Raw genomic sequence first — 27,791 nt, 5'->3', positions numbered from 1 at the left:
ATATCCTGGCAGAGACTTGTAAAAGGTGGTGAACTGGGGGTGAACTAAGAGAAGACCCATTCTTCATTTAACAAACGTCCACCCAGTTTTATTTAGTTGGCGACTCTGCCCTTTACCTGCAAAGCAGAGTTCATGAAGCAGGTGTTCCCCAGGTTTCCAAGTCCACAGAGGCCAGGCTGTATATGAGGCGATGGGGGCTCCTGGCAATTATACGAAGCAGAGAAGCCAGATCCACTGAAAAACACAATCCACACCCAGCAATAAAACCAAGTGCTATACAGATGCCCTTAGGATAACTTTTGGAGCTCTGCTTGAGCCTCCGTAACTTGTGCATGGTTGTAGTCTCAAAAGGTAAATACTCTCTATCTCCTCTAGTCCTCCAGACCCCCACCTTTACCTGACGTGTTAGCAGGCAGTAAGTACAGGAAGAAATGCTATCAAATTTCTTCTTTTAGATTCTGGTGACTAATTTTATATCATTCTAGGAGTCTATCAGATGATTTTAGGAAAGATTATTTTGGGAACCAAGTTCAAGAACTTGTATGTGCCACCATCCACTAGGCCACACCAGCCTTGACTGACATGAGTGTTCACTCATACACTCTTTCTGGTCTCGCTCTCTTCCTCTCTGCCTATGCTTTGGGCCTATGCCTATGCTCCTAAGATGCATGGAGAAAGTAACACCACTGCTAAGGGGAGAAACAGGGCTCTGCCAGAACTGAGATCTGTCCTTTACAGCTGCCATTTGACCAGCCCATCCCTTTACATATGCGATCTCCCTATACCTTGCCCTCAAGACTATATGGCTTAGACTGGAGAAAACACCACACAGCAAAAGGACAAGTAATGAAAGTCAGAACCAGGCAGCATGCTTTACTGCAGGTAGGAAACAGAGTGAAAAGCCACATGCAGCACATTCTCCCAGGAAGCTCTAATCCCACAAGGTTTATCCTGGCAGAAGAGCATTCCAGGTACTCACAGAAAAAGGACTCAGAGGGAGGAAAAGCAAAGTAAAGGGCCTGTTCTTACCCCCTGCTGACACCGGAACTGTGCATCCCAGAGGTGTTAGTGCTATCACCATTTGCAATGAGAGAGGCAGACACTGAGGAATAGGGACTTGCAGATGGTTTTGGAGAGGTAGTAAAATTTCTGCTAGGTGCAGTGCTTGATCTGGGAGAGAGAAGCAAAAACAACACTACTGCTTGTTTGCAAAGTACAGGCCCATTCAATGCCTCAGGTTTCTTCGCTATAAACACTCTTTAGGTGGGCTTCATGGCTCGTACCTGGACACCCAGAACTCAGAAAGCTGAGACAGGATTATGAGTTTGAGGCCAGTCTGTTCTACATTACATAGAAAGAGGAAATGGAAGGAAAGAAGCATTCTCCATTCTTAGACTACAAAAACCCTGCCTTCATACCACCAGTAGAGATGTGAAGTGAAAATAAGAGAACCACTGGAAGCCCGTGGTCTGTGCTCAGGTCAACTAGGTTCAAGTAGGCAGCAGCAAACACCAAAAGAGTGTCTCAAACTAGTGTGAGGCAAGGACTGACATCTGAAATTGATCTCTGACTCCCACAAGTACGCTCTGGCACGTGTGTGCCTGTCTTTATATACACAAAGACAGACAGACAGACAGACAGACACACACACACACACACACACACACACACACTTTCTCCCCCCACCCCCACTCTTCAAGGGCCAGTGTGATAGTTCAGCAGGTTAAATCTGACCCATCCCAAATTCTATGACTTGATAATTCCTCCCTGAGTTTTGTCTACACTGCTTTTAAATCAGTGTGCACATGTGCTTTTATTTCTTTTGGTTTTTGTTTTGTTTCGAGACAGAGTTTCTCTATAGCTTTGAAGTCTGACCTGGAACTCGCTCTTGTAGACCAGGCTGGCCTCGAACTCACAGAGATCCGACTGCCTCTGCCCGCCGAGTACTGGGATTAAAGGTGTGCGCCACCACTGCCTAGCACAGTGCTTTTCTTACTGTTCTCATTTCCTGACCCAACACACTGCCTACTTATGGCTGCATCCTCAAGCATGCATCTGACACTGCACTTGCGAACAGGAAAAGACTGTGTGCCCTCAGGAACACCATTTAACACTTACTCTAACCAACCACACTGTACTGAGAGACTCCAGCCTCCGAGGAATCTTAAGAGGGCACTGCTCTCCTCCAAAAGTCATCTTCCTTAATGGAAATTCTTTAGGCACCCGAGTGTGGGGAGGGAGAAGCAAAGACAAAGAGGGACAAGTAAAGCAGCCTACAAGGCCAGGACAACCAGCCTGCCTCTGCTCTGAGTTACCTACCAACTGGACTTCACAGGCTGCAAGCCAACCACTTAGAGCAGTGGTTCTCAACCTTCCAAATGCTGCAACCTAAAGATATAGTTCTTCAATGGGCAGCAGTGGCACACGTCTTTAACCCCAGCACTCAGAAGGTAGACACAGGTAGATCTCTGTCAATGTGAAGCTAGCCTGGTCTACAGAGTGAGTTCCAGGACAGTCAGGGCTTTTACACAGAGAAACCCTGTCTCAAAAAACCAAAGCAAACCAACCAACCAACAAACAAAACAAAACACCAAAAAGAGCTATAATTCTTCAAGTTGTGGTAGCCCCCAACCATAAAATTATTTTTATTGTTACTTCGTAACTCTAATTTTGCTGCTGTTATAAATTGTAATGTAGGGCTGGAGAGATAGCTCAGAGGTTAAGAGCACGGACTGCTCTTCCAGAGGTCCTGAGTTCAATTCCCAGCAACCACATGGTGGCTCACAACCATCTGTAACAATATCTGGTGCCCTCTTCTGGCACGTGGGCATGTATGGAGGCAGAACACTATGTACATAATAAATAAATATTTAAAAAAATAAAAATAAATAAATTGTAATGTAAATTCTGTGTCTTCCGATGGTCTTGTGACCCCTGTGAAAGGATCATTTGATGCTAAAGGAGTTGACCCAGAGGCTGAGAACTGCTAACCTAGAGGGTTCTTGGTTTAGGGTTTAGTTTCTGTGTTCTGTGGCACTTTTAGTTAAGAAGAGAGCTATCAGCCGGGCAGTGATGGCATACGCCTTTAGTCCCAACACTCAGGAAGCAGAGGCAAGCAGATCTCTGTGAGTTCGAGGCCAGCCTGGTCTACAGAGTGAGTTCCAGGACAACCAGGGGTCCTACACAGAGAAATCCTGCTTCAAAAAGCCAAAATAAACGGATGAATGAATGTATAAATAACAATGGAAAACAGTCCAAAGGAGTTCTGAGTAAAATTCAAGGGGTCCAACATATAGTCCTTGTTGACTTTCCGTTCTACTCACATCTGGGCTCAAAGCCAGTACAGCTTTTCTCCCATCTCACTGCCTTGCCTCTGCTTCTGATCGCAAAGCTACCCTGACTCTCCAGCCTTCCTTTCACTTACAGGGAGCCTTGAGATTACACTGGGTCCACCTGAAAAGGCTCCCGATTTCAACATTATTAATTCAATCACACCTGCAAAACATATTCATAAGGTCTTATGATAGGGAGACAGGCATTTTGTGGCAACAGAGTATTCTATTTTTTCAAGTTTTTTTGCATACATATGATGTGTATGTGTGCGAAAGGTGTATGCATGGGAAACGTGAATGTGTCTTCATGTATGTGGAAGCTGAGGTTGATTGCTCTTCCCCTTACATTTTGAGGCAAGGTCTCTCACTGACCCCAGAGTTCACCACTTTGGTTAATCTGGCTAGTCAGCTTGCTCCAGAAATTCCCAATCTCCATATTTCCTATGTACTAGGATGATGGTCAGGCTACAACACCCACCCAAGACAGTTGGGTTCTGGGAATGTGAGCTCTAGTCTTCATGCCTGCATGGCAAGCAATTTTCTTGCTGAGCCATCACCACAGCCACAGGCTTTTTGTTTATTTTTGTAGACATGATTTTCTACAGAAACTCACTATGTACCAGACAATGACCCTGAACTCCTCCTCCTCCCTCCACCAAATGTTCTCACAGGCTGGAATTGCAGGAATATGCCACCACACCTGGATCTATCTTTGTCATCAGGTCAGGAAACAGTACAGCATCATAAATTAGAGCCATCACTTCTTTCTAAGCCTGTGCACAATTCCACAAGTAACAGGTATCTCCTGAGGTAACTGTGCTTGGATCCAAATCTAATAGCTGAGCAGGCCACAGAGCAGAGGTGAGTGGGAGCAAGCCATCTCCTTTAAGTCATACAAGACCTCATCTTAATCCTCCTCTTCCTTTCAAAGTCTCTAAACTACAGGAAGAAAAGTAAAGGAGCTTAACAGAAACAAAGTCACTTTTGGCAAGTGCCATATCAGCTCTGAACTTCTCTTCTTCCTCCTCTTACACCCATGTTGAGACCCTGACAGGTATCTCTTACACTATCAAGCAAGCTACTTTCCAAAGGCTAGTGCTTCAAACGCTATGCAATTTGGATAAGAAACTTGATTTTTTTCTATCTAATTTAGAACAACCCGCTCCCTCTTCCCCTTTTTCTGTACCTGTAGGCCCAAGATACATGGGAGAGAAGGTTCACTTACTTTGACTGCTGGGTCTGCCTGGGCCATGTGCCATCTTCATTTTGGGGCTCAATTACTAGCACCTGAGTGAAAGGGGAAACCAAATGAGCATAATGCAACACATCCCACTTCTGACATGCTCACTCCAGAAGACTTCTTGACATACATCCTGGTCAGAGCTGCCTGTCTTGAGCATGGCCTGGGCCCTCCTACCTGACCCTGGTACAGCCCAGCATCCTGGATAGTGTTGTCTAGCTTGCTCAACTGCTCGTAGGTATTGCTCATGTATTTGTTCCAAAGCCGAGTTTCACGCTCTGCAGGGATGTTGAATAGCTTCCTCATCTCCTTCTCGATGGTTGCTAGGAACAGGCAAAAACATCATTCAGGGCTGTCTCCAGAGATAAAGACAGCCAAGGCAAACCAATCTCCACGCTTCTTCCTTCTCAAATGTTAATGGAAGATCTGGAGCAAGTATGTTCACAGACCTTAACTTGTTTATACTCCTAAGGCCAATCATCTTTCAAAGGCCTCCCTGTTAAGAAGCAGCTCACTGTATTTCTCTGATAATGCAGGTCTCATTTACAGCACCACAGTCAGAGAACTTGGGTGTGGTGGCTCTTGCCTGTTAATCCCAGCACTCGGGAGACTGAGGTGGAGGGCTCCAACAAGTTCAAAGCTACTAGAAAGTCTTAGGGCAACCTGAGCTATAGTCCTCAAAAGAACAAAAACAAAGCAAAGCAAAACAAAAGACAAGGAAGAGGAGAAAAGGAAAACAGAAAGGCAACACAGAAAATTAGAAAACTAAAAGCTGGATGATAATGGTGCACACATTATCCTGGTACTCGGGAGGCAAAGACAGGAGAACCTCTGGGTTCAAGGTCAGCCAGGGAAATCCTGTCTCAAAAACCGAACAAACAAAACAAGAAAAAGCCAGGCAGTCGTGGTGCCCTTTCATCCCAGCACTTGGGAGGCAGAGGCAGGTGAACCTGAGATCCCTGCCAACCTGGTCTAAAGAGTGATTTCCAGGAAAGCAAGTGCAACATAGAGAAACCCTGTCTTGAAACCACCCCCTCGCCCCCCCCCAAAAAAAAAGAGAGAGAAGAAAAAGAAAAAAGCTCTATGGTCATTATTTTTAGATACACACACACACGAAATGCGGCCTGGGTTCATCTGGCCACCAATTTTAGAGGGAGTGGGGGAGACCACGAGAGAGATTTGAGGAACACAGGAGGGGCTGGAGGAAAGAGAGGAAAGGGAAAGTGATTTAATTTTTAACTAAAATTTTAGGAAAAAAAAAAAAAACTTAGCTCTTCGCCAGGTATGGTGATACCACCTATAATTTAGCAACTGAGACACTGATGCAGAGGCCACGAGTCTGAGGCCATCTGAGCTACGCAGCAAAACCCCATCTAAAAGAAAGGGGGCTTGGTTCAAGTAGACTGTGGATGTGGTTCAGCGGCAGAGTGCTTGCTTAGCTTAATAAAAGGTCCTGAGAGTGATGCCCAGCTACACCAGAAAAACAAAACAAAAAAAAGAAAAGAAAAAACACCTGTCATTTTCTCCTGTGGAAGTTTTGCTTTTCTTTCTTTCTTTTTTTTTTTATTTTTTTGGTTTTTTCGAGACAGGGTTTCCTTGTAGTTTCTAGAACCTGTCCTGGAACTACCTCTTGTAGACCAGGCTGGCCTCGAACTCACAGAGATCCGCCTGCCTCTGCCTCCCAAGTGCTGGGATTAAAGGCGTGCGCCACCACCGCCCGGCCTTGTTTTCTTAATTAATTTTTATGTGCATGTATTTTTTTTTTGCCTGCATGTACATCTGTACATCATGTGTGTCTATACCCTCAGGAGGCGAGAAGATGGTGTGGATGTGTGGAATTATAGTTCAGAAGAGCTGTAGTTTGAATGAGTACGGCCCCCACGGCTCATCTCTATTAGGGGAAGTATTTGGAAAGGATTAGGCAGTGTGGCCCTGGTGGAGAAGGTGTACCACTGAGAGGTTTCCAAAGCCCATGCTAGGCCCAGGTTGTGCGCTCTTGCACTCACTCTCTCTCCGCCTCAGCACCATGCTTGCCTCTTTTCTGTCATGATGACCAAGGACTAACGCTCTCAAACTGCAAGCAAGTCCCCAATTAAATGTTTTCTTTGTTAAGAGTTGCCTTGGTCATGGCCTCTTCAAAGGAACCAAACACTAACTAAAACAGTTGTGAACTGCCCAAGTGGATGCTAGAAACTGAATATAGGTCCTTTGGAAGAACACTGGTGCTCTTAACTGCTGAGCCATCTCTCCAGTCACTGTTGTTCTCTGTGGGGTGCGTACTTGTTAGTGTGGGTGGGTGGGTGGGTGGGAGCCAGAGTTGCCTTTAGGTGTCTTTCCATCACTTTCCACCTTTTACTTTTTTGAGACAGGGTCTCCCTCTGAACCTAAAGCTCATTGATTTACCTGGGGTTGCTGACCAATGAGCTTCAGGGATGTATCTGTTGTCTCAACTCCCCAGGTGCTGAGGTCAAAGGTACATACCACAGCTGAGTACCTTATGTAGGTGCTAGGGAGATAAGCGCGGCTCCACATGCCTACACAGAAGGGACTCACCTATAGAGCCATCTCTGGAGTCTTGTTTGGGTTTAGTTCTCTGAAACAGGGTCTCACAGTAGACCACACTGGCCTCAAACTCTTGGCAGATCCTCAAGTCTCTGCACTCCACCTGCTAGGAAGGACTATAGGTGTTAGCTACTATGCCCAGCTCAAATTAATAGAAGGTGTTCTATCTTTGTTTATTTTCATTTGGAATTTGAGGTTGTATGAAGATGAGTGAGGTCCTTATACAAGTAACTGACACTGAGCTACCCCTTAGATCCTGGCTGAGATTTTTGGTAAGTTACTAACTTCTCTGACTCTACCTACATTCCTTCATCCTTTTTAGAGAAGACAAGTGAGTATGAATCACCAGGCAGTGGTGGCGCACGCCTTTAATCTCAGCACTCAGGAGGTAGAGAGAGGATCTCTGTGAGTTCAAGGACAGTCTAGTCTACATAGCGAGTTATAAGACAGGTTTCAAAGATACACAGAGAAACTGTCTCGAAAAGCAAAACAAACAAACCAAAAAAAATGTGAGTATGAATCAGACTTGTTCTTGTATAGCACAGCTTTTAAAATTTCCATGAGATCATGTAATAATGTGTGGGGAATGCAGGGGATGGGGGGATGGGGGGCAAAGGGGGACGGAGAGGGGACAGACAATGAGACAATAAAACCTCCATATGAGATCATGTAACTGAATGTATAGGGAATGGGAAGGTGACAATAAGCTGAGTGTGGTGGCACATGCCTTTAATTACAAAATTCAGGAGGCAGAAGCAGGTGAAGCTCTGAGTTTGAGGCCAGCCTGCTTTACATAATGAGGTCCAAGGCAACCAGAGCACATAATAGACTTGCTGTCAAATACATACAGATACACACAAGCCTTCAGGAAAAAAACATAAAAGTAGCAATGCTAAAAGGTTTCTGAACATATAACAACCAAAATTAACTCAGAATCTAACACCCAGAGAGAGCTGAGTGTAGTGGTGAGCACTTGGGAAGTAGAGGCAGAAGGACCAGGAACTCAATGCTAGACTGGGTCAGAAGAGATGAGATCAATTCATTTTACACGAGACCCTATCTCAAGGGCAAGAAAATCACATCTGTAAAGAACCTGAAGTGCTGCTGGTGCCACATCACTGCAGCTTTACTTCTAAATATACAACACGCATTCTCTGCCTTACACATACCATCAGACCAATACCGTCTGAAACAACATAGCTTAGACTTGGGACTACTCTACGTAATGAGATGCAGTGTTTTTAATGTACACATACAGGTTTCTGTCCCAAAAAACTTAAGAGTTTGGGCTGGTGATGTGGCTTAGCTGATAGAAGGATTGATTGCCTAGCATACATGTACCACATGTATGACCCTTAGAATCATACATATAAACCAGGCACGCAGGAAGTGGAGACAGGAGGATCAGGAATACAAGGTTATCCATAGCCATATACTGAGTTCAAGTCTGCTTGAACTACTCTTCTGGCCATCTGGCTGGCCCAAGTCCCATTCTAAAGAACACAGTTCCCAGGTCTGGTTCTTCATAACAATCTCTCAGGAGAAAAACTTCCAAATCAGGACTGACAACCACAGCTTGTTAACAAGTGTTGAGAGAGCACCCCAGCTCCCCTTCCATCAATTACAATACCCTGCATTCTCTCACCAGGTACCCAGAACCCTGGCCAGCTGCTTACCAATGGTGTCTGCTTTGCTAAAATGGCAACTTAGCACATTGGTGGGGTCACTGTTCTCACAGAGCTTCAGTTCCAGCAAATACACCTCCACTTTGCAGTGCTTGACAAACAGGCCATGCTCCACAACCTGTGAACAAGAGGCAGGGGTGACTGAGCCATGGCTGGACACCTGGGCAGTCTTGGAAACAATATGCCTCAGCAGCAGCAGCAGCAGCAAAAGACTAAAACCTCTCAAAAAATTTTCCTTCAGGAATTCTTTGTTTCTGATTCAAATGTAGCCTTGGCTGGCTTGGAACTCACTATGTAGACCAGGCTGGCCTCAAACTCACAAAAATCTGTCTGCCTCTGCCTTCTAAGAGCTAGAATTAAAGGCATTCATCACCGCGTCTGGTCTAAGGAGTACAAATTTTTACTCATTTTTAGAAAGCACAGAATTAATTCATCAGCATATATCCCTGGAGTTACAACCCCCCCACACCTTATAATGAGAACTAAGTACACCTTCACGGAACCAGAGTTCTGCCAGGGTACAACACCATGCCTTATATGCAGGTCTCAGAGATCAACTTCGGCCCTCGTAGAGTTTGTCAAAGTAAAGAGCTATAAAATATAGGTAAAACCTTGGGGGGGGGGGGGAGCAGAGTGATGGCAATGGTAGTGTTGCACACCTTTAATCCCAGAACTAGAGAGGCAGAGGCAGTCAGATCTCTTGAGTTCCCAGGCCAGCCTGGTCTACAAACCAGGTTCTGGACAGCCAGAGTAGCTATACAGAGAAACCCTGTTGAAAAAAAAAAAAAAAAAAAGAAAGAAAAAAAAAAGAAACAAACAAAACAGAAAAAAGAAAAAGAAAAAAAAAAGAAAAGCAAATACCTGAGAGACAAGGTAGTGGTCTCATGAGTTCTGTCCACCAAAGGCACTAAACCATGTTCTGTCTCAGAATGTCCCCTTCCTTGTCTGTGACAAACACCTACTTTCTGACTACTCAGCCGTACAATCAGCCTCATGAGCAGAGGGGAAATGGTATTAGAAAAGTTATTAGAGGTCAGGTGGTAGTACCACGTCTTTAAATCCCAGCACTTGGGAGGCAGAGGCAGGAGGATCTCTGTGAGTTTAAGGCCAGCCTGGTTTAACAGAGTGAGTTCCCAGACAGTCAAGGCCACACAGAAACCCTGTCTTTAAAAAAAAAAAAAAAAAAAAAAAAAAAGAGGCTAGTTCCAGGACAGCCGGAGTTATTACAGAGGGACCCTGTCTCAACCTCTCCCCAGTTCTCAGGACAATCAAGGCTACACAGAGAATCCCTGTCTCAAAAAAGTAGCCCAACAAAACCAAAAAACACCAAAGTTATCTGGTGAGCACAGTGGCTCACACTCGTAATCTTGGCACCCAGGAGGTTCAAAGAAAAGGTTCAGCTGTCACTGTTCGAGGCCTACCTGAGCCACAAGTGAGTTGGGTAACTTAGTAAGATTCTGTCTCAAGGAATAAAAGAAGGTTGAAGATATAGCTTAGTGCTAGAACACTTGTTTAGCATATATAACACCCCTAGGGACTATTCCCAGTACTGGAAAAAAAGAAAGAGCAGCAATATATTAGTTTATATTCATTTGGCCCAACTGAAGAGTCCCTTAAAGTGGTGTAAGCACTAACGGACATCCTAAACTACCAGGCAGCTCTGATATTTGGAGGCCACTTAGTAACATCCTGAGTTACTCACAACCATTTTATTTCCTAGATAGAACTACAAACAACCCAGAGAGTCTCTCAGGTCAGAAGCAGGAAATGATCAAGATAAGGCTAGCCTGGGCTACACAGAGATCCTGTCTCAGGAAACAAAAACAATGTCTCAAGATGTGGTGGTAATGTCTTTAATCCTAGCACTTGGGAGGAAGAGGCAGGAGAATCTGTGTTTGCGGAGTATGGTCTACAGAGCAAGTTCCAAGACAGCAAGGGCTATGCAGAAAAACCCTGTCTCAAAATCCAAAACAAACAAGGTATAGATACTTGTTTCAATCACTTACTACATTCATCTTCCCAGGAAATCAACAGAAGTCAGTGTACCAGGGAGAACTTAGACACACACCTAGCAGGTTATAAGAACTCAGGTACTCACTTTTCTGACAATGGGCTGCTGGCCTTCCACACAGCCATACCAATTTAGCAATTTATTCCAGGCTTCAGTTGGGACCAATACATAGTCCAGCTCATCAATTAAGTGTTCCTTTAAGGTCTGACTTTCAGGATCTGAAAAGGAAATTAGCACATACCTCATTTTTCTTCTCCCCAGAATTATTTTTTCCAAACAAGATTCTTAGGTATTTGATGAAAAAAGATTCAACAGGAACAAGTACAATATTCCAAAATTTTATCACTGGCCATAACCCAGAACAGACCTGACAACTCTTTATCCTTCCTTGGTCATGTTTTATGAGCCACTTCTATTTCTTCTATAATTAGAAAGAAAAGTAAGCTAGAATCTGTGGTTCATCCTAGTAGTTCTAGTTACTCAAGCTGAGAATGGTTAAAGCCCTAAAATTCAAGGCCAGCTAGGGCAGCATAGCCAGATTCCATCTCAAAAAAGAATAGGAAGGGTAGAAGGCAAAAGATCTTTCTTTGTTTTTTCTTTTTAAGTGAAATTTATTGAAGGTGGACATGATGATGCATCCCTTTAATCCCAGCACACTGGAGGCAGAGATAGGTAGATTTTTTGAGTTTGAGGGCAGCCTGGACCACACAGGAGTTCCAGGACAGCCAAAGCTACATAGTGAGATTCTGTCTCAAGGGGGGAAAAGTAATCTAAAATAAAATTTATTGAGATATAATTTATATAATATACAATTTTTATTTATGAAAAATTGCACTTTTCATACAATATATTCTGGGCATATTCTTTCCCCTTCCCCAATTCCTCCCAGATCTCCCTCCCAACCACCCACTTCTCATTTTTATTGTTGTTTCTGTTTTGAGAGAGGGTCCAAATCAGTCCATGGTGATTCCATCTCTATCTAGCCAAGGATGAACTTTAATTTCTCATCTTCCTGCTTCTACTTCCCAAGTGCTGAGATTACAGACAGGGGACAGCATTACAGGGTCAGGGAAAACAGACTCGGCACAGCTCAAAGTGCTTGCTGCTAAACCCAAGGACTCAGCTCAATAAGGAAAAAAAAATAGTTTTGGTTTTGCTTTTTCTAGACAGGATTTCTCTCTGTAGTCCTGGCTGTCTGGAACTTAAGGCCTTTGCCATCACTGCCTGCCTAATAAGAAAACTTTGAATTTACATTTTCTTTATATATGCTTCTAGATTACACAATAAAAACAACATGGCTGATTATAAACCTGACTAGTATTTAAAAAAAAAAAAGAAAATAATAAAACATTTCAGGGTTTAAGCAAGAGTTTAGAAACAGTAAAAGGAATCATTAGCAAAGATGAAGATAAAAGCCAACGCAGGCATAGGCTGGGGCAACAGTTCATTGGCAGAACAGTTTCCTTACAAGCAAGGTTCTAAGTTCAAGCCTAAAGCCCCCATCCCCCAAAAAAGAAACAAAAGCCAGGCATCACAGCACTCAGCAGGCTGAGGCTATCCTGGGCTACATAGGAAGACTCTGTCTCAAAAACAAAACAAAAAAATTAGAAGAACGAACAATAAAATGGTTAGTTATGAGTATTTACAATAATAATCCTATTGACAGTGCTCGAATTCAGACATCATCTACACACAAAACATTTACTATAATAATAAATACATGAAGCATTGAGGGCTGGGGAGTATGTTCTTACCCAGCAATCATGTCCAGAGCCCTCAGTTCAATTCCCAGCAGAGCAGAAAAAAAAGGGGGGAATGGGAGGGGACACAGACAGGATGACTTAAGTTTCTATTACTGAGTCATTCAATATTCTTGTTTTTGAGGTTTCTGCTATTGTTGATTTATTTTCAGAATTTGGGGATGAACCAAGGATTCAAGCAGGCTGGCAAAAATATGCTGCTGTTCTACATCCCTATGCCCTCAGTTAACACTTGGCTTTCTGTAGTGGGAGGACGCTTACATTTTATTTATTGCCAGGCGGTGGTGGCACACAACTTTAATCCCAGCACTCAGGAGGCAGAGGCACGTGGATCTCTGTGAGTTCGAGGCCAGCCTGGTCTACAGAGGGAGTTCCAGGATAGGCTCCAAAGCTACAGAGAAACCCTGTCTCGAAAACAAAAATTAAAAATATATATATTTATTATTACTGTGGGGGGATGGGAGGGTTGTTTATTCCATAATGCATAGCAGAGGACATTTCTGTGGAGTCAGCTCTTTCCTTCCACCTTTAGGTGGGTCCCTGGGATTGAACTCAGGTTGTGAGATCTAGAGACCAAGTGTTTTTACCTACTGGGTCATCTCATTAGCGTACTGTTTTGAAATAAGGTCTCCCAGTGCAGCCCAGGCTGGCCCGAAATAAACAGTATATAGCTCATAAAGTCTGAACTTACAATAATTCTCCAGCTTTAACCTCCCAAGGCCTGGGATAAAAGGTGAACACACCACACCCAGCAGGATTCTTAGTTTTTTCTGGTTTGTGGATCCAAGCCTTACACACTCTAGGCAAGCAAGCACTTTTGTCTCTGAGCAAAATCTGCATCCTGGTTATTTGATTACTTTCTTGTAGTGCCATGGCTCAAACCCAGAGTTACATGTATATCCCTCCAAGCACTCTGCCACTAGGCTATGCACAACACCTAAACAGTCTTGGTATTGAACATTCCAAGTCAGAGTTCACATGGACACTACTGTGTGGGATGGAGAGTAAATGCCATTTAATATGTTAAACATTCATTTTACACCCATCACTGAGACATCTGAAACACACTCAGGGAAAAATTCAAGACGACTCTTGAATTTTTGTGGCTGCCAGCCACAAAGGGTACTACTCCCCGCTAAGCCTGTCTATCAACACCCACTCCAAGGAGGGCAGCACTCACTGTTCTCTTCAGACCAGTGAAGCCAGCCCAGTACCCACAAAAGTGCAACCCAGCTATAAGCTGAGGCAGCTCATTTTTTTCTTAAGTGAAAAAAAAAAAGTAAGGTAGCACACACATTTGATCTCAGCATTCAGGAGGCAGAGGCAGGTGCCCTCTGTGAGTTCAAGGCCAGCCTGGTCTATAGATGGAGTTCCAGGGCAGGACAGCCAGGAATACACACAGTGAAACCCTTTCTCCAAAAAATAAAAACAAAAAAACAAGGCAAATAAAAAGTCCGAACAAATAAAAGCCGACCAAAAAAAAAAAAGAGAGAGAGAGAGAGAGAAAGAAAGAAAGAAAGAGAGAGAACGGAAGGAAGGAAGGGAAAGAAAGAAAAAAGGAAAGAAAAAGGCCTGGTGGTGTACCTCTTTAATCCCAGCACTCAGGAGCAGAGGAAGGCAGATCTCTGTAAGTACAAGGCCAGGATGGTCTACTGTTACATAGAAAAAAAAAAGTCTCAAAAAATAAATAAATAAATAAATAAATAAATAAAGATAAAGGCAAAACATTACCAATCGGTCAGGGAAAATGTCTTCAGCTTTGTTTGTTTAAAAATCCTAACAACCTGAGAAACAACTGCATAAAGCTGACTTCTGACTTTAACACTTCTGTCTTACCTACTCACACATATCAAACATGTGTGCACACATACAATAAAGTAAAAGGGGAAAAAAAAAACCTTAGTAAAGGCTCATGTTCGAATCTTTGGTCCCCAGATGGTAGATGGTAGAACTGTTTGGGAAGGATTAGGAGGTGTGGCCTTGCTGGAGAGATATGTCACTGAGGAGTGGGCTTTGTCAAAAGTCCACACCTGGCCCAATCTCCCCCTAGACCAGCTGATCAGGATATAAAGCTCTCAGCTACTTCTCCAGCACCACGCCTACCTGCCTGCTGCCACACTCACCACCATGATGATCATGAACTAATCCTTTGAAACTGTAAGCAAGCCCCCAAACAACTCCTTTTATAAGCTGCCTTGGTCATAGTGTTTCTTCACAGCAACAAAACAGTAAGACACAAAACATGCTCTCATTGTTAGAAGTAGTTATTTAGGGAAAGGTGCTTCTATCTCATAATCTACAAAGACTTCTACTTCTGATGAAAGTGAGCATTTCTGTCTCTTCACATTATGAGAGTTGTATGTTCATGGTGTCCACGGTATGGGTACACACCACCTCAGGCTATGTCCCGTATGAACACATAGCTAGAAAACTTAGGATACTGCACCTGAGAAGAGTCCAGAGTTGTCAATGGGTCCAGGAAACAGATTATGTTCACCCACATTGTACATATCCCAGCTATCAAAGCCCACATACTTCTTCCACTGCTTGAACCACCGGCTGTCAATAAGATACCTAGAGAGAAACAATAGTTTCATATAAAGTATAAACCAAAAAAAAAAAAAGCCAACGTTTTAAGTTTCTGCAGCCTGTAGCTCTCCTTTAATTTTGCTCTCTAATATTTATTTATTATGTATGCAATATTTTGTCTGTGTGTATGCCTAAAGGCCAGAAGAGGGCGCCAGACCTTATTACAGATGGTTGTGAGCCACCATGTGGTTACTGGGAATTGAACTCAGGACCTTTGGAAGAGCAAGCAATGCTCTTAACCTCTGAGCCATCTCTCCAGCCCTAATCTTGCTCTCTAGATGTCTAGTCTTACATTTTATGGTCTTTTCACCAAGGTAATGAGGATTTTTCACTAAAATCCCACTTTTTGAGGTGAAGGGTTGAGATAGGGTTTCTCTGTATAGTCCTGATTGGCCTAGAACTTCCTCTGAAGACCGAGCTAGCATCAAAATCAGAGATCCACCTGTCTCTGCCTCCTGAGTACTAGATTAAAGGCATGCACCACCACCTGGCAAAAAGTCACACTCAACAACAGGAACAGAGATGTCAGCCCCACATGGCAGAGCGGGCCTAGCCTGGAGCAGATATTCACAAAAGGAGTAAATCCAAAGGAAACTAACTAGCTGTGATGGCCCACAGCTGTAAATCCAAAGGAAACTAAGTAGCTGTGGTCGCCCACAGCTGTGATTCCAGCATTTGGAAGGTCTGTCTCCACTGCATAATAAGTTTGAGGTCAACTTGAACGACAAGAGACCATATCTGTAAAAAAAAAAAAAAAAAAAAAAAAAAAAAGAGCCAGACATGCGGTGCGCACCCTCTCTGCTCAATATAAACACCACAGAACTACAACTGAAAAACATCTCCCTACACACACACAATTTATCTCTCTTCTTCAATCCTCAGATTGCTCACACCCAATCAATGGAAAACCTACCCTAGTTTTTGACTCCTACATGGTAGCACCACCAAGGTATTTCTCCACTATTGGTGAGTACTATCCCTCCATCCCTTCTAGTAAACCATCTATTAAGAGGCTTCATATCTGAACCTGCTCTTCTAAACTCTGGACTTTTTTTTTTTTTTTTTGGGAGGGTTCATGCTCACTGTGTAAGAGACTGGCCCTGAACTGCAGCAATCCTTCAGCCTCCGTCCCTGCAAAACAGAGAAGCATATGCCACCATGCCTGGCAAAATCTTGGAACTTTCGATCTTCTATTTTGCTCCAGGATTCAAGAATTCAAGTCCCGCTCCTCTCCCACTCCTAGCTCTAATTACTGCCACAATTGTTCCTGACATCTGACAGTCTGGGTTCTTAAACGTTTATTCAGCTTCTGGCCTTGAATCTGTTCCGCAGTTAACAAGTTACAAAGTATCTACTTCTCATCTTCTCTCAACCCACTGAGCGCCATAAGCCACAAATTGCTACCCAGGTTTTGTTAAGGAACCGCGGTCTGTAAGGTGTGAACATCTTTCCAAAAGGTCGCCGTCAAGTGTCCAAGTGCCCAAGTCTTCGGTGCTTAAGTTGCTCTCCCACGTTCCCGCTCCCGCCGACCTGAGCACTCCCCTTTTCCCACATTCTACACCCCTGTCCCCGCCGGCCCAGCATCCTTGGGAATACGAATGGGCCTGGACAGCCCCGAGTCCTGTCAGCGCTGTGCCCCAGCTGATCTCGAGGTATCTTTCATCTGCGGCGGCTGTCAAGCCTCTCTTTCTGAGACTCCAGGCACCGCCCCCGGCCAGCCTCTACCTACAGCTGAGGAGAGGGGCCCGGCCTGGGGGCCAGCCACCCGGTCTGAGGCTCTGCGCGGTGGAAGGGCAGAGCGGACGCTCACCACTGCGCCCCACGTTGGAGCGTGGTCCCCATCAAGGCTCCGAGCTCCGTCTTCTGGGTCTCCACATCCGGTCGCTCACGGCTGCCTCGGCCTTCCGCCATCTCGTCCGCCGCCCCGGCCCAGCCGGCCCGGACATCCGCCTAGCGCACGGCGTGCTATGGGCCGCGCCCACGCACGCACGTAAGCACGCACGTGCGCGCGCCCGGTGCCGCCGTCAGCTTCCGCCTCCTCTCCCCGCCCCCACGAGCTGTCCCCGGCAGCTGGAGCGGACGGAAGAGGGCTGGACGCCCAGAGGCGGTGGCCACGTACCCCCGCGTCTGCGCGGCTTCTTCGGGAAGAACGCCCGCAGCCCGGCGCCGTCGAGAGGTCTGACTAGAGACCGGCCCTCGACCCCTCAGGCACTCGCTCCATCCTGGCCTGCGGGCCTACCCTGCTGCTCAATCCGAGTGCGAGAAGCCTGCCCCTAGCTTTTTGTTTTGTTTTGTTTCCACTCGGTGCCATTGCGCTTTCTGCAAGACCACCTAAATGCGAGATCGAGTTGACTGCCTCGGCAGCCCCTGTAGCCAGGTGCACATTGGGGTCTGGACTGTCCGGTGTGGTCCAGCCATTAACAATTGTCTCAAACAAGGGGCGGACATTGGGATCTGGACTGTCCGGTGTGGTCCAGCCATTAACAATTGTTTCAAACAAGGGTCGGACATTGGGATCTGAACTGTCCGGTGTGGTCCAGCCATTAACAATTGTCTCAAATAAGGACCAGTGAGACAGCTTCGTGGGTTCAGAGCTTGCCGTGCAATCATGACGACTAGATTTGATTCCCTGAACCCGTGTAAAGGTGGAAGAAGAGAACTGGCTCCTTAAAATTGCCCTTTGTTCCCGACACAGGCACTGTGGCATGAGTTCACCGTACAGCCATACAACAGTGAAACTTATTTAAGAAATGGTCTCGTGTAACCCTGGCCGCCCTGGAACTGACCTCGAACTCAGATGATCGCCATCTGAGTCTGCCCCCAGAAATTAAAGGTGTAAGCCACCACCACTGAAAAAAAAAAAAAAAAAAAAAAGTAAATAGAATTAGACCCTGTCTCAAAAAACAAAGTTGTCTTAAGCAACCTAGTCACCAGAATGCCGTCAGCCCCCCAAGTCAAAGAGAGTAGCAGCCACAGAGGATTCATAGCGGCTGAGGAAGGAATGAAGTCCAGGCATTTTAATTTTTTTTTTTTCCTGGAACAAAGATTGTGTGTCCTGAAAACCATTCTCCAATGACTCCCGCACAGCTTTAAAAGCCCAGCTTTTCTGGAGGAAACAGCCTCCAACAAGGAAGAGGTCAGGCAAGCTGGTGAGTCTCCATTTCTCACGCAAATCCTGTTGTTGAACAATAAGGGAAGTAAGACATTTCTTGGGGTTGGGAGTGGGGCGGGGCTCAGTAGTAGAATCATAGGCTAGCAGGCAGGCCCTTGGTTCCTAGCAGCCCTAAAAAAACAAACAGAACCACTCAATTCCCTTTCTTCTTTCTTTCCTTCTTTCTTTCTCTTTTTTCTTTCCTTCCTTCCTTCCTCCCTTCCTTCCTTCCTTCCTTTCTTTCTTTCTTTCTTTCTTTCTTTCTTTCTTTCTTTCTTTCTTTCTCTTCTTTAGTTTTTTCGAGACAGGGTTTCTTTGTAGCTTTGGAGTCTGCCCTGGAACTAGCTCTTGTAGACCAGGCTGGACTCAAACTTACAGAGGTCTGCCTGTCTCTCTTGCCTCCTGAGTGCTGGGATTAAAGGCATGTGCCACCATCGCCAGGCTTCCCTTACCTTCGTACAATCTATTATAATACAGACTTTTTTTTTAAAAAAAAAAAAAAAGAAGATATATTTATTTTATTTGTATGTGATGCCCCTGCATGAGTTTATATGTTCCACCTACATGTAGGTCACCTCTAAGGCTGAAGGCACTGTATCCCCTAGATTCTAGGGCTTAGAACTAGAGTTATAGGCAGCTATGAGCCGCCTGATAAAGAGTGCTGGGAACTATCCTTGGGTTCTCTGTAAGAACTGTATACTCTTAACCACGAAGCCATCTCTTCAGCCCCTCTGTGTAAATTCTTAGTAAGTTCATTAACTTTGCTTCACTCTGGCTTGTCTTGAAATTGTTCCCTATGGTATGGTTAAGGATCTAGCCTATGTCAGTAGGGCCTTTCCCAGAGAGAAAGGGAACTCCTTAGGCCTCCTGTTTTGGGGCTGTCTTTTCTGTACTGTTGATAAGGCCTTGTGTCAGAACAAGGGGTGGAAGGATAACTCAGGATAAAGAGTACTTTTGCCTTCCCAGAAGGCCCAGACTCCCAAGTCAGGCATCTTCTAACTGTCTGTAACTACAGCACCAGAGGATCTGATGTCCCTTCCTGGGCCCCGTGGGAACCTACACAAAAGTGGCACACGCACACGTGCACACACACACAGAGACACACACTGAATAAAAAATCTTTTTTTCTTTGTTTGTTTTTAGAGACAGGGTTTTGATGTGGGATGGCCTTCCGTATATGTGATGCTTTTATTGGTTAATGAATAAAGCTATTTTTGGCCAATGTCTTAGCAGAGCAAAGCCAGGCAGGAAATCTGAACAGAGATATAGAGAGAAAGTAGGCAGAGTCAGGGAGACACCATGTAGTTGCTGAAGGAGAAGGATACTCTGGATCCTTAGGAATGTCACTGGTAGGCTACAGCATTGTGATGATACACAGATTGATAAAAGTGGGTTAATTTAAGATGTAAGAGCTAGCTAGGAATACACTAGAGTCATTGGCCAAACAGTGTTGTAACTAATACAGTTTCTGTGTGATTATTCAGGTGTGAGCGGCTAGGGAACGAATGAGCAGTCTCTCTGCCTACAGGGTTTCTCTGTGTGACAGTTCTGGCTGTCCTGGAACTCATTTTTTATAATAGGCTGGCCTTGAACTCACTGAGATCTGCCTGCCTCTGCCTCCTAAATCCTGGGATTAAAGATGTGAGCCACCACTGCCCGGCTTAAAAATAAATCTTAAAAAAAATTAAAAGCAGTGAAACAAAAAAAAGGTCTTTCATAAATCAGTCCCGTGGGCGACGCATGTGATAAGAATCACCGAAGGGTGAAACCAAAGACTGTAGGAGCGACAGGCAATGTGGAAAAAGAAGCCTTGGACTTAAGTGGAATTTGATTATGGTCCTGAAGAAACTGTTAGAAGGAAGCATGAGGAAATCTTTCTGAAATGTGGAGTTCACGATCAAAGAGTGGGGATTAGGCCAAGGAGACAGCACTGACTATTAAAAGACCTTAAGGAGACTGAAAGCCAGAAAGGAAGCTGGTGGGGCCCCAAGGCTTGCCTTAATAGCATGCAGGCATTGGCGCAGGCATTGGTGGGTTTGGAGCAGAGTGAAATGCCTGAGGGTGTTTCATAGCACAGAACGCATCTAGGACTTAGATCCTGTAGGAACCCTTCACTGTGGCTTTGGGGGCTGGTAGAAGTGGAACTGTCCAGTGAAGATGAGAAGATTAACTGCTTTTGTTTGTTTGTTTGTTTGTTTGTTGGGTTTTTGTTTTGTTCTTTTTGGTTTTTCGAGACAGGGTTTCTCTGTGACTTTGGAGCCTGTCCTAGAACTAGCTCTTGTAGACCAGTCTGGCCTCGAACTCACAGAGATGAACTGTTTTTATATTGAGTTTTAGCTGATTAACATAATTTACTATCTGTGGGACATCTATCCTAGACCAGTTAAAAAGTTGTTGGGAAATGTGTAATCTTCTGATTTCCATGGACACCAGGCATGCTCATGCATTCAGGGAAAACACTTCTACACATAAATAAAATACATCTCACTCTTACACATAAAAATAAATTCTTTTTAAATATAAAATTAAAGTGCTTGAGAATGTTAGAACTGGGACTGTGATATCCTGTACTCAGGAAGCTAATAGGAAAGGACCAAAAATTCAAGGTCAAACTGAACTACAGAGTGAATTCAAGACTGGCCTGGGCAATTTATTAAGATCCTGTTGTTTGATTGGGGGCTTCACACCCCCACGCCCCCATACCCACCCCCGCATCCATTTTAAAATGTTGGGTGGAAAGATCCATGTCAAAGCCCCCTCCATTGGGAGTTGCCTCAGTCCAAACTCCACCTCCAAACTCCACCTCCTGGAAAGCCAGACAAACAGTGACCCCTCCCAAGGGAGGGTCAAGACCACTCCCACAGGCTATTTAAACTGCCCCCCAAGACCGAAAACATGCAGAAAACTAGCACGTTATCCCCCAGTTTTCCAAGGCCTGTTTCAGCAGAGGGCCACCCAGGAGTGCTTCCATCCGTTAAACCTAGGATCTTTTTCTTTTTCTTTTTTCTTTTCTTTCTTTCTTTCTTTCTTTCTTTCTTTCTTTCTTTTTTTCTTTTTTCTTTTTTTTTTTGTTTTTTGAGACAGAGTTTTTGGAGCCTGTCCTGGAACTAGCTCTTGTAGACCAGGCTGGCCTCGAACTCACAGAGCTCTGCCTGCCTCTGCCTCCCAAGTGCTGGGATTAAAGGCATGTGCCACCACCACCCCAGCAAACCTGAGCTCTTTTCTAATTCGGTCTGATCTGGTTTGATTTGGATTATTGCATCAGTGGAAAAAATACTCAACACCTGTCTCAAAAGTAGCTGAAGATTGGGTTCACTGGGGCACGCCAAGAATGCTGAAAGCCCTGGGTTTGGTCCCCACTACCATACATATGCTCAAGGAAAATGAATCTGAACATGATAATGGCATGACCATAATCCCAGTTATTTGTGAAGCTAGGCAAGAGTTCAAATCCATCCTGAGCTATATAGAAGGTTCCAGGCTAGCCTGTGCTATAGAAACGATACCCTATCTCAAAGAACAAACACAGAAAGAGGAAAGGAAGAGCCTGGACACACCCCAGTGTATACAAGCTCAGTGACAGAGCGCTCGCCCAGTAAGTACCAAGTCCTGGGCTCCATCTCAAGGACGGCAGAACCGAAGACTTTGACAATGTTATGAATTGCAAAACATTACCATTAGTCTTGTTATTTATGGGAAAAGAAAACCATTGCCGACAGACACAGGTCAGAACCTACACTAGAGGGTGGCAGCTTCCCTCTTCTCTTTTCAGTGTTTTCTCCTGTACCACTTCTGGTGGTTTTAAGGAAGTAGGGCAAGAACCAACAGGAAGGGAGAAACTTTATTTTTATAAAAATGACAGATTTGTTGTTTGGGGAACTACACTGGGGAAGAAGGAAGTCATTTGATCAAAGTCTATAATTGTGCCAGAAGTATCTGGCCTCATTTATCAGATTTGTCATTTTAATGGTTGAAAAGAGCACTTTTGCTAGAATTGCTAAAATGGAAGTTTTTAAACCTGGTTAAGTAACCACAGGGCCCACTGGCTTCTCAGAAGGTCTATGACCTAATGCTGCTGCAAGTTCCCAGAGCAATCAGTGCCCTGCAGTCATGTTGGCCAGAGGTCAGGGTCCTCCAAGAGCTCAGTGCAATGCTTGTTTGAACTGCTGAATCAGGAGGTTTGGTGTGCACAGGGCAAGGCTAGGGGCAGTTATGGGGTGGAATGTTTTTGTGTGTTTGGTGTGCTTGTGTGTGTGTGTTGAGGGAAGGTGTTTAACTGGTTGGAAAGATACTGAAGTGGCAGTGTGTTGAAGTGGGCATTATTCTGGGTGTCTCTGAAGGAGACACAGCTGGAAGCGTTTGCTCTGAGAGAGACTGCGGCCTGGTGTGCTCCCACCCAGGACCAGCCATGTTAGGCGGATAGAACTTCCCTGAACTGGAGGGAAAACAGTGGGTGAGGGAGGGTGAGTCACCACCCAGCCTGAGGGAAGAGGTTGGAGTCTGGAAGGTTCTAGGTTCCTATCTGAAAGGAGAATGTTTCAGCACACTGGTCTCGGAAGGGTAAGGAGAGAGTTGAGTGGAAAACCTCTCCTTCAGTCTGGACTGACGATCACTGAGAAGAGCAGGTTTTCCAGTTAAGTAGCTTTGGAGAGCTGTGGAACATGTTAAAAACATATTTAAAACATTAGAACATGTCTTTAAAAATTCTTTTGAAAGGCTGGAGAGGTGGCTCAGCAGTTAAAAGCACTGACTGCTCTTCAGAGCCTATGTTCAATTCCCAGCACCCACAGGGTGCTGTAATTGCAATTCCAGGAGTTCCCACACCTTCACACAGACACACATAAAACACCATTGCACATAAAACAAAAATAAATAAAAAAATTATTTTGCAAAGTCTCCTTTAATCCCAGCACTCAGGAGGCAGGAGCAGGCAGATCTGTGAGTCTGAGGCAGTCCTGATCTATATGAGTCCTAGGCCAGCAGGGCTACATAATGAAACTGTTTCAAAGAAAAAAAAGTACGTGTACACTTTTTTGTGTGTCTACATGTGGGAATCCAAGGATGGTGGTACATGTCCACAATCCCAGGATTTAGGAAATGGCAGGCAGGTCCATCAGGAGTTTGAGGACAGACCTGGTCTCCAAAAGAACAAGTAAACTGCACCATGACGTGCAGTGGCTCTCACCAGTAATCCCAGCATTTGCTGGAGGCTAGCCAGGCATGGTGGCAGGCAGTATCTTAGCACTCAGGAGACAGACAGAATTTCTGGGAGTTGGTGGTCACCTTGGGCTCACAGTCTTTTTTTTTTTTTTTTTCTACACAGCCTTTCTTCCTTCCTTCCTTTATTTCTGGAGACAGGGTTTCTCTGTGAATCAGTCCTGTCTGTTTTGGAACTCACTTTGTAGAACAGACCTCTGCCTCTCAAGTGCTGGGATTTAAAGGCGTGCACCACCACTGCCCGGCTATTTATTTTTTATTTTTTGAGACAGCGTTTTTGTGTGTAACAGTCCTAGCTGTCCTGAAACTCACTCTGTAGATCTGGCTGGTCTTGAACTCACAGAGCTCTGCCTGCCTCTTCCTCCCAATTGTTGGGATTAAAGGCATGAGGCACCACCCTGGCTTTAGCTACATAGTGTTAAAACAACAAAAAGGATTGGAAATAGGGTGAAATGGTGAGAACATTATGTGGTATGTGTGAGGCCTTAGCTGTAGTCCCTGCCTAAATGCATACACACATTTGTTTAGAACCAGGGGAGATATTTAGTTGGTTCAGGTGTATGACAGTCCTTAAAGCCACCAGTTATGCACACATGTCAGGATGGCAATAACCTGTCTCATACTGTAGATTGCTTCATACTGCCCGTTCACTGCAGAATCCCCAGGAGGTTGTGATAAGAAACAGCTCCAGGTGTGTCTTGAGATAATAAAGGGGCGGACCTGAGCAGCAACTGGTCTTTAAGATATGTCCTATTCTACGTCTAAATGTGCAATCGCACCCCAGTACTAGGTACTACATCTCGACACAAAACAGTTACAGTATAAATTCCCCATGTTTGTCAACCCCACCCCCTCACCAAATAGTCCAGGCAGGTCTCAAAGCTGCTCCCCTCCCCCACACTGTTCCCTGGAACTGAGGCAGGAATCCAGGGTCTTTTCACTTGCTAGGCAAGTGCTCTACCACTGAGCTAAATCCCCAGACCCTGATTCTAGAGTCTTGATGTGACAGAGGACACATGGTCATTTTTGAATCCAGCAAAACTCAGAAAGGAGAAGTGACTCTTAGGCACCAGGAGGTTACCCTAGCCTGCTTTCCTTTTTCTGGAGTAAGGGCTCGGCTGTAACAAGGACTGTGCACTGTTGGAGATGCAGTCAAAAGGGACGTTTAGACTCGGAGATTAAGTTCCTTGTCCCTGACAATAAGGTTATCAAAAAGGTGACTTTGACACAGGACACACAGTTCTTTGACATTGAGCACTTTATTAGTGGTGAAAAATCACCTTTGTTAAGGCAGAAAGGCAGCGGGGATGGACAAGACCAGCGCCCATCTGAGGGGATTTCCCTGGAAATCAGGTGTTTCTCCATGCAAATTTAGAGAAAACACCATCATGGAAGAACTCCCCCCAAGAGTGCAACCAGTGATCACCAAACCCGGTTGCCAGGACCGCCTTAGGAGCCGCTAGGCTGCTGGGACAGCAGGGCTTCTATGTCAGGTTCGATGTCGATGGTGCGAAAGCGGCGGCTGTACCTGCGCACTGGAACGCCGTCCGGGCCCACCAGGAACTTCTCGAAGTTCCAGGCAATGTCGTTGCGGCACACCGGAGACCAAATGATGTACTTGGGGTCGGTCATGAGCGCAGTGGGCTCGTCACTGGGCGCTGGCAAAGACTCCCGCAGGAAGGTAAAGAGCGGGTGAGCCTTCTCACCATTCACCTCGCACTTTTCGAACAATGTAAAGTTGGGTTCGAACCCCCCACCAGGTCGGATATACTTGAGGGAATTCAGAATCTCCTCGTTCTTGGCATTCTCCTAGGGGAGACAAAGACATTTATGGCTTAGGATTTCAAAAAACACGGACCTTCTAACTGCGAATCAGGAGTTTCCTATGAGTCACCAGAGTTTGCCCTTCTTACACAACCCCAGACCAGGCCTGAATTCCAACTGCTACCAGCACCAGAGGGAAAGTGAGTGGCTGTACCGCCCCTGGGAGCCTGGGGCCCACGTCCGCCCCACCCTGCCTGCACACCTGATGTCCGAACTGATTGCACGGGAAGCCGAGCACCACCAGGCCACGGGGCCCGAGGCGTCTCTGCAGATCGTTCATCTCGGTGTAGTCCCGGGTCGTTGTGCCTCAGAGGGATGCGACATTCTCAATGAGCAGCACCTTGCCCCGCAGGGAGCCCAGGCTCACAGGCTCCCCGCCTGCCAGCGGGCGCGCGGAGAAGGCATACACCGTGGACTGCGCCGCCGCGGAGAGCCGAGCTGCACACATACTGCAAAAGTTGGTGAAATCAAAACAGAATCCAGACTAGCGCGGTGAGAGCCCAGCACCTCCCTTTAACTGGTTGATGCTGGGGTCACGTGGTATCTCCGTTTTTCCGGCCCCACAGCCCGCTCTAGGCCCCTGGGTACCGCCTCTCATCCGGCCTCTACCTTCCCCCAGCAAGGGACCGGCCAGAGGGTGCGGCCGGGTTGAAGTGCTTGTCGGAGCCTTGGGCGCGTCTCGTCTAGCCCAGACAATGTATTAGTAGATTGAAGGCAACCGCCTAGGCTGAGGGATCCTCAAGCTCTGGCTGACTCCTCGGCGGTTTCTCAATTAGTGTAGCGTCCCGCCTCGGAAGCTGGCTGCTGTCGGTAACAGCTGAAGCAGTTCATGCACAGCTCCCTTATATTGTGCAATTTTAGCCTCCCAGGCATAAGGTTGTACAAGGCTTTTGTTTTGTTTTTTAGCTTTTATTTCATCTGCATGTATGTTTGTGTGAGGGTGTTGGGACATGGAGTTACAGTTTTAAGCTGCCGTGTGAGTGCTGGGAATCAGTCTTGAGTTGTCTGGGAAGAGCAGTCAGGCTCTTAACTGCTGAGTCATCTCTCACCCCAAGGCTGTACAGCTTTAAAGACATAAAAAAACTGGCCGGGATCAGAGATCCATCTGCTTCTGGCTCCCAAGTGCAGAGATTAAAAGGCTTGTGTAGTGTTTTTTGAGGGATAGAGAGTGGCCTGGAGACAGGGTTTCTCTCTCTCTGACTGTCCTGGAACTCACTCCATAGACCAGACTGGCCTCCAAATCAATAAACTGCCTCTGCCTACTGAGTGCCTGAACTAAAGAAATTAAGGCCCTTGACCATGGCTGTTCTGTGGTGTTTGAGACTGTTTCTGTGTAACCTTGGCTGTCTTGGAGTTAGTTCCGTAGACCAGGCTGGTCTCCAAGTCGCGGAGATCAGCCTGCTTCTGCCTCTGGAGTGCTGGGATTAAAGGTGTACACCACCACCCGGCTGTGTAGTGTTTTTAATAGCACTGCAAACTGGCTGTTAGGCTAAGTTCTTGCAGCTGTTTTAGTAAGGATAAACTGGAGGGTGGAGAAGAGGCATTCAGGGTCCCAGGTTCCAAGCCAGCTGATCTCAGAACCTTGCACAAAAGCATTGTAATATCAGTGCTTCTGGTGGTTCTATTTTTCTGCTCCCAGTGCATCTTGGTATTAGTCAAGAAAATCCAGTCCCTGGTTCCCCATTCATCTCACTACAGGGCATTCCAATCCTCTTTTGAGATTTGCATGTGTACAGGATAGTTATTTTATATTCTTGGGAGGAGCCAAGTGTGGGAGTGGGAGGAGCTGGCACCACTCAAGGAACCTATGGAGAGATGGTCAGCGAGTCTGAGTCTTCCCACTTCCTGCCCCTAGCCCAGCTGAAAGCAAAACACACACCAGGATACAGGAAGTTTAGAAAACTGCCTTTATTCTATTAGTTGGAAAAATTAACTGGTACAGAAAAAAAGTTTAGTCAGCTGGAGAAGAGAAAGCCTCCCTTGCCACCCTTAAGAACTGGTGGCTCCTCTGGGAGGCACCTTGGATACAGTGTGGAGAAAGGAGCACTGTGATTTAGAGCCAGACCCTGCAGTCCAGGGGAGAAAGGCTTTGCCACCTCCAAGGTGTAACTGCCTCAGGCGTGAAACCAAATTCCTATTTACTTAGTCCAGTCTGGAAAGGGGTACTGGGATGATGATATAGGGCTAAATAGGGGGAGATATGGCCATATTTTATCAGAGAAAGTGACAAAATGGGAATTTTAAAAATGAATTTTCCATCTGACTTTATTTCCAAATACACTTTCTTTAAAAAAAAAAAAACAAAAAAAAAAAACCCAAAAAACACAATACACTTTCTGTGGGAATGACAAATATCGGTATTAGGAAATCCAATTATACAAAAAATACTACATCTAGTCTGGGGTAGATATATTTATTTT

At 45.4% G+C, this 27,791-nt stretch overlaps 2 protein-coding genes and 1 long non-coding RNA gene across 4 annotated transcripts in view; 1 reads left to right on the top strand and 2 right to left on the bottom strand.

Moving 5' to 3' along the window:
- The window catches only part of Usp4 (ubiquitin specific peptidase 4), a 38,804-nt gene extending 21,665 nt beyond the window's left edge, over window positions 1–17,139 (bottom strand). Inside the window, exons 1-8 of one of the 2 annotated variants that reach the window (XM_038321763.2) lie at window positions 16,990–17,139; window positions 15,037–15,164; window positions 10,918–11,048; window positions 8,811–8,937; window positions 4,750–4,895; window positions 4,558–4,619; window positions 1,030–1,170; window positions 117–234 (exon numbers count right to left, since the gene is read on the bottom strand). In XM_038321763.2, coding sequence (XP_038177691.1) covers window positions 117–234; window positions 1,030–1,170; window positions 4,558–4,619; window positions 4,750–4,895; window positions 8,811–8,937; window positions 10,918–11,048; window positions 15,037–15,164; window positions 16,990–17,090 — 954 coding nt within the window. In that variant the 5' untranslated portion in view covers window positions 17,091–17,139. The remainder of the gene's footprint in view (window positions 1–116; window positions 235–1,029; window positions 1,171–4,557; window positions 4,620–4,749; window positions 4,896–8,810; window positions 8,938–10,917; window positions 11,049–15,036; window positions 15,165–16,989) is intronic. The other variant, XM_038321764.2, reaches the window with a different exon arrangement.
- A 111-nt stretch (window positions 17,140–17,250) lies between these two features.
- On the top strand, window positions 17,251–18,330 carry LOC119810414. Its single transcript, XR_005284744.1, has 2 exons — window positions 17,251–17,556; window positions 17,875–18,330. It is a non-coding gene; the product is annotated as an uncharacterized LOC119810414 (long non-coding RNA).
- Window positions 18,331–24,787: 6,457 nt separating this feature from the next.
- Gpx1 (glutathione peroxidase 1) lies at window positions 24,788–25,881 on the bottom strand. The gene is made up of 2 exons (XM_038323998.1): window positions 25,574–25,881; window positions 24,788–25,356 (listed from the first exon to the last, which is right to left on the bottom strand). Exons 1-2 carry the CDS (start codon window positions 25,817–25,819, stop codon window positions 24,997–24,999), a joined length of 606 nt encoding a protein of 201 aa, XP_038179926.1. The 5' UTR covers window positions 25,820–25,881; the 3' UTR covers window positions 24,788–24,996.
- Between the last annotated feature and the right edge of the window lie 1,910 nt (window positions 25,882–27,791).

Source organism: Arvicola amphibius, chromosome 3 (assembly GCF_903992535.2).
Source record: "Arvicola amphibius chromosome 3, mArvAmp1.2, whole genome shotgun sequence".
Classification (NCBI taxonomy): domain Eukaryota; kingdom Metazoa; phylum Chordata; class Mammalia; order Rodentia; family Cricetidae; genus Arvicola; species Arvicola amphibius.
The sequence above is the reverse complement of the archived record's forward strand: the minus strand, read 5'-3'. Positions and strand labels throughout refer to the sequence as shown.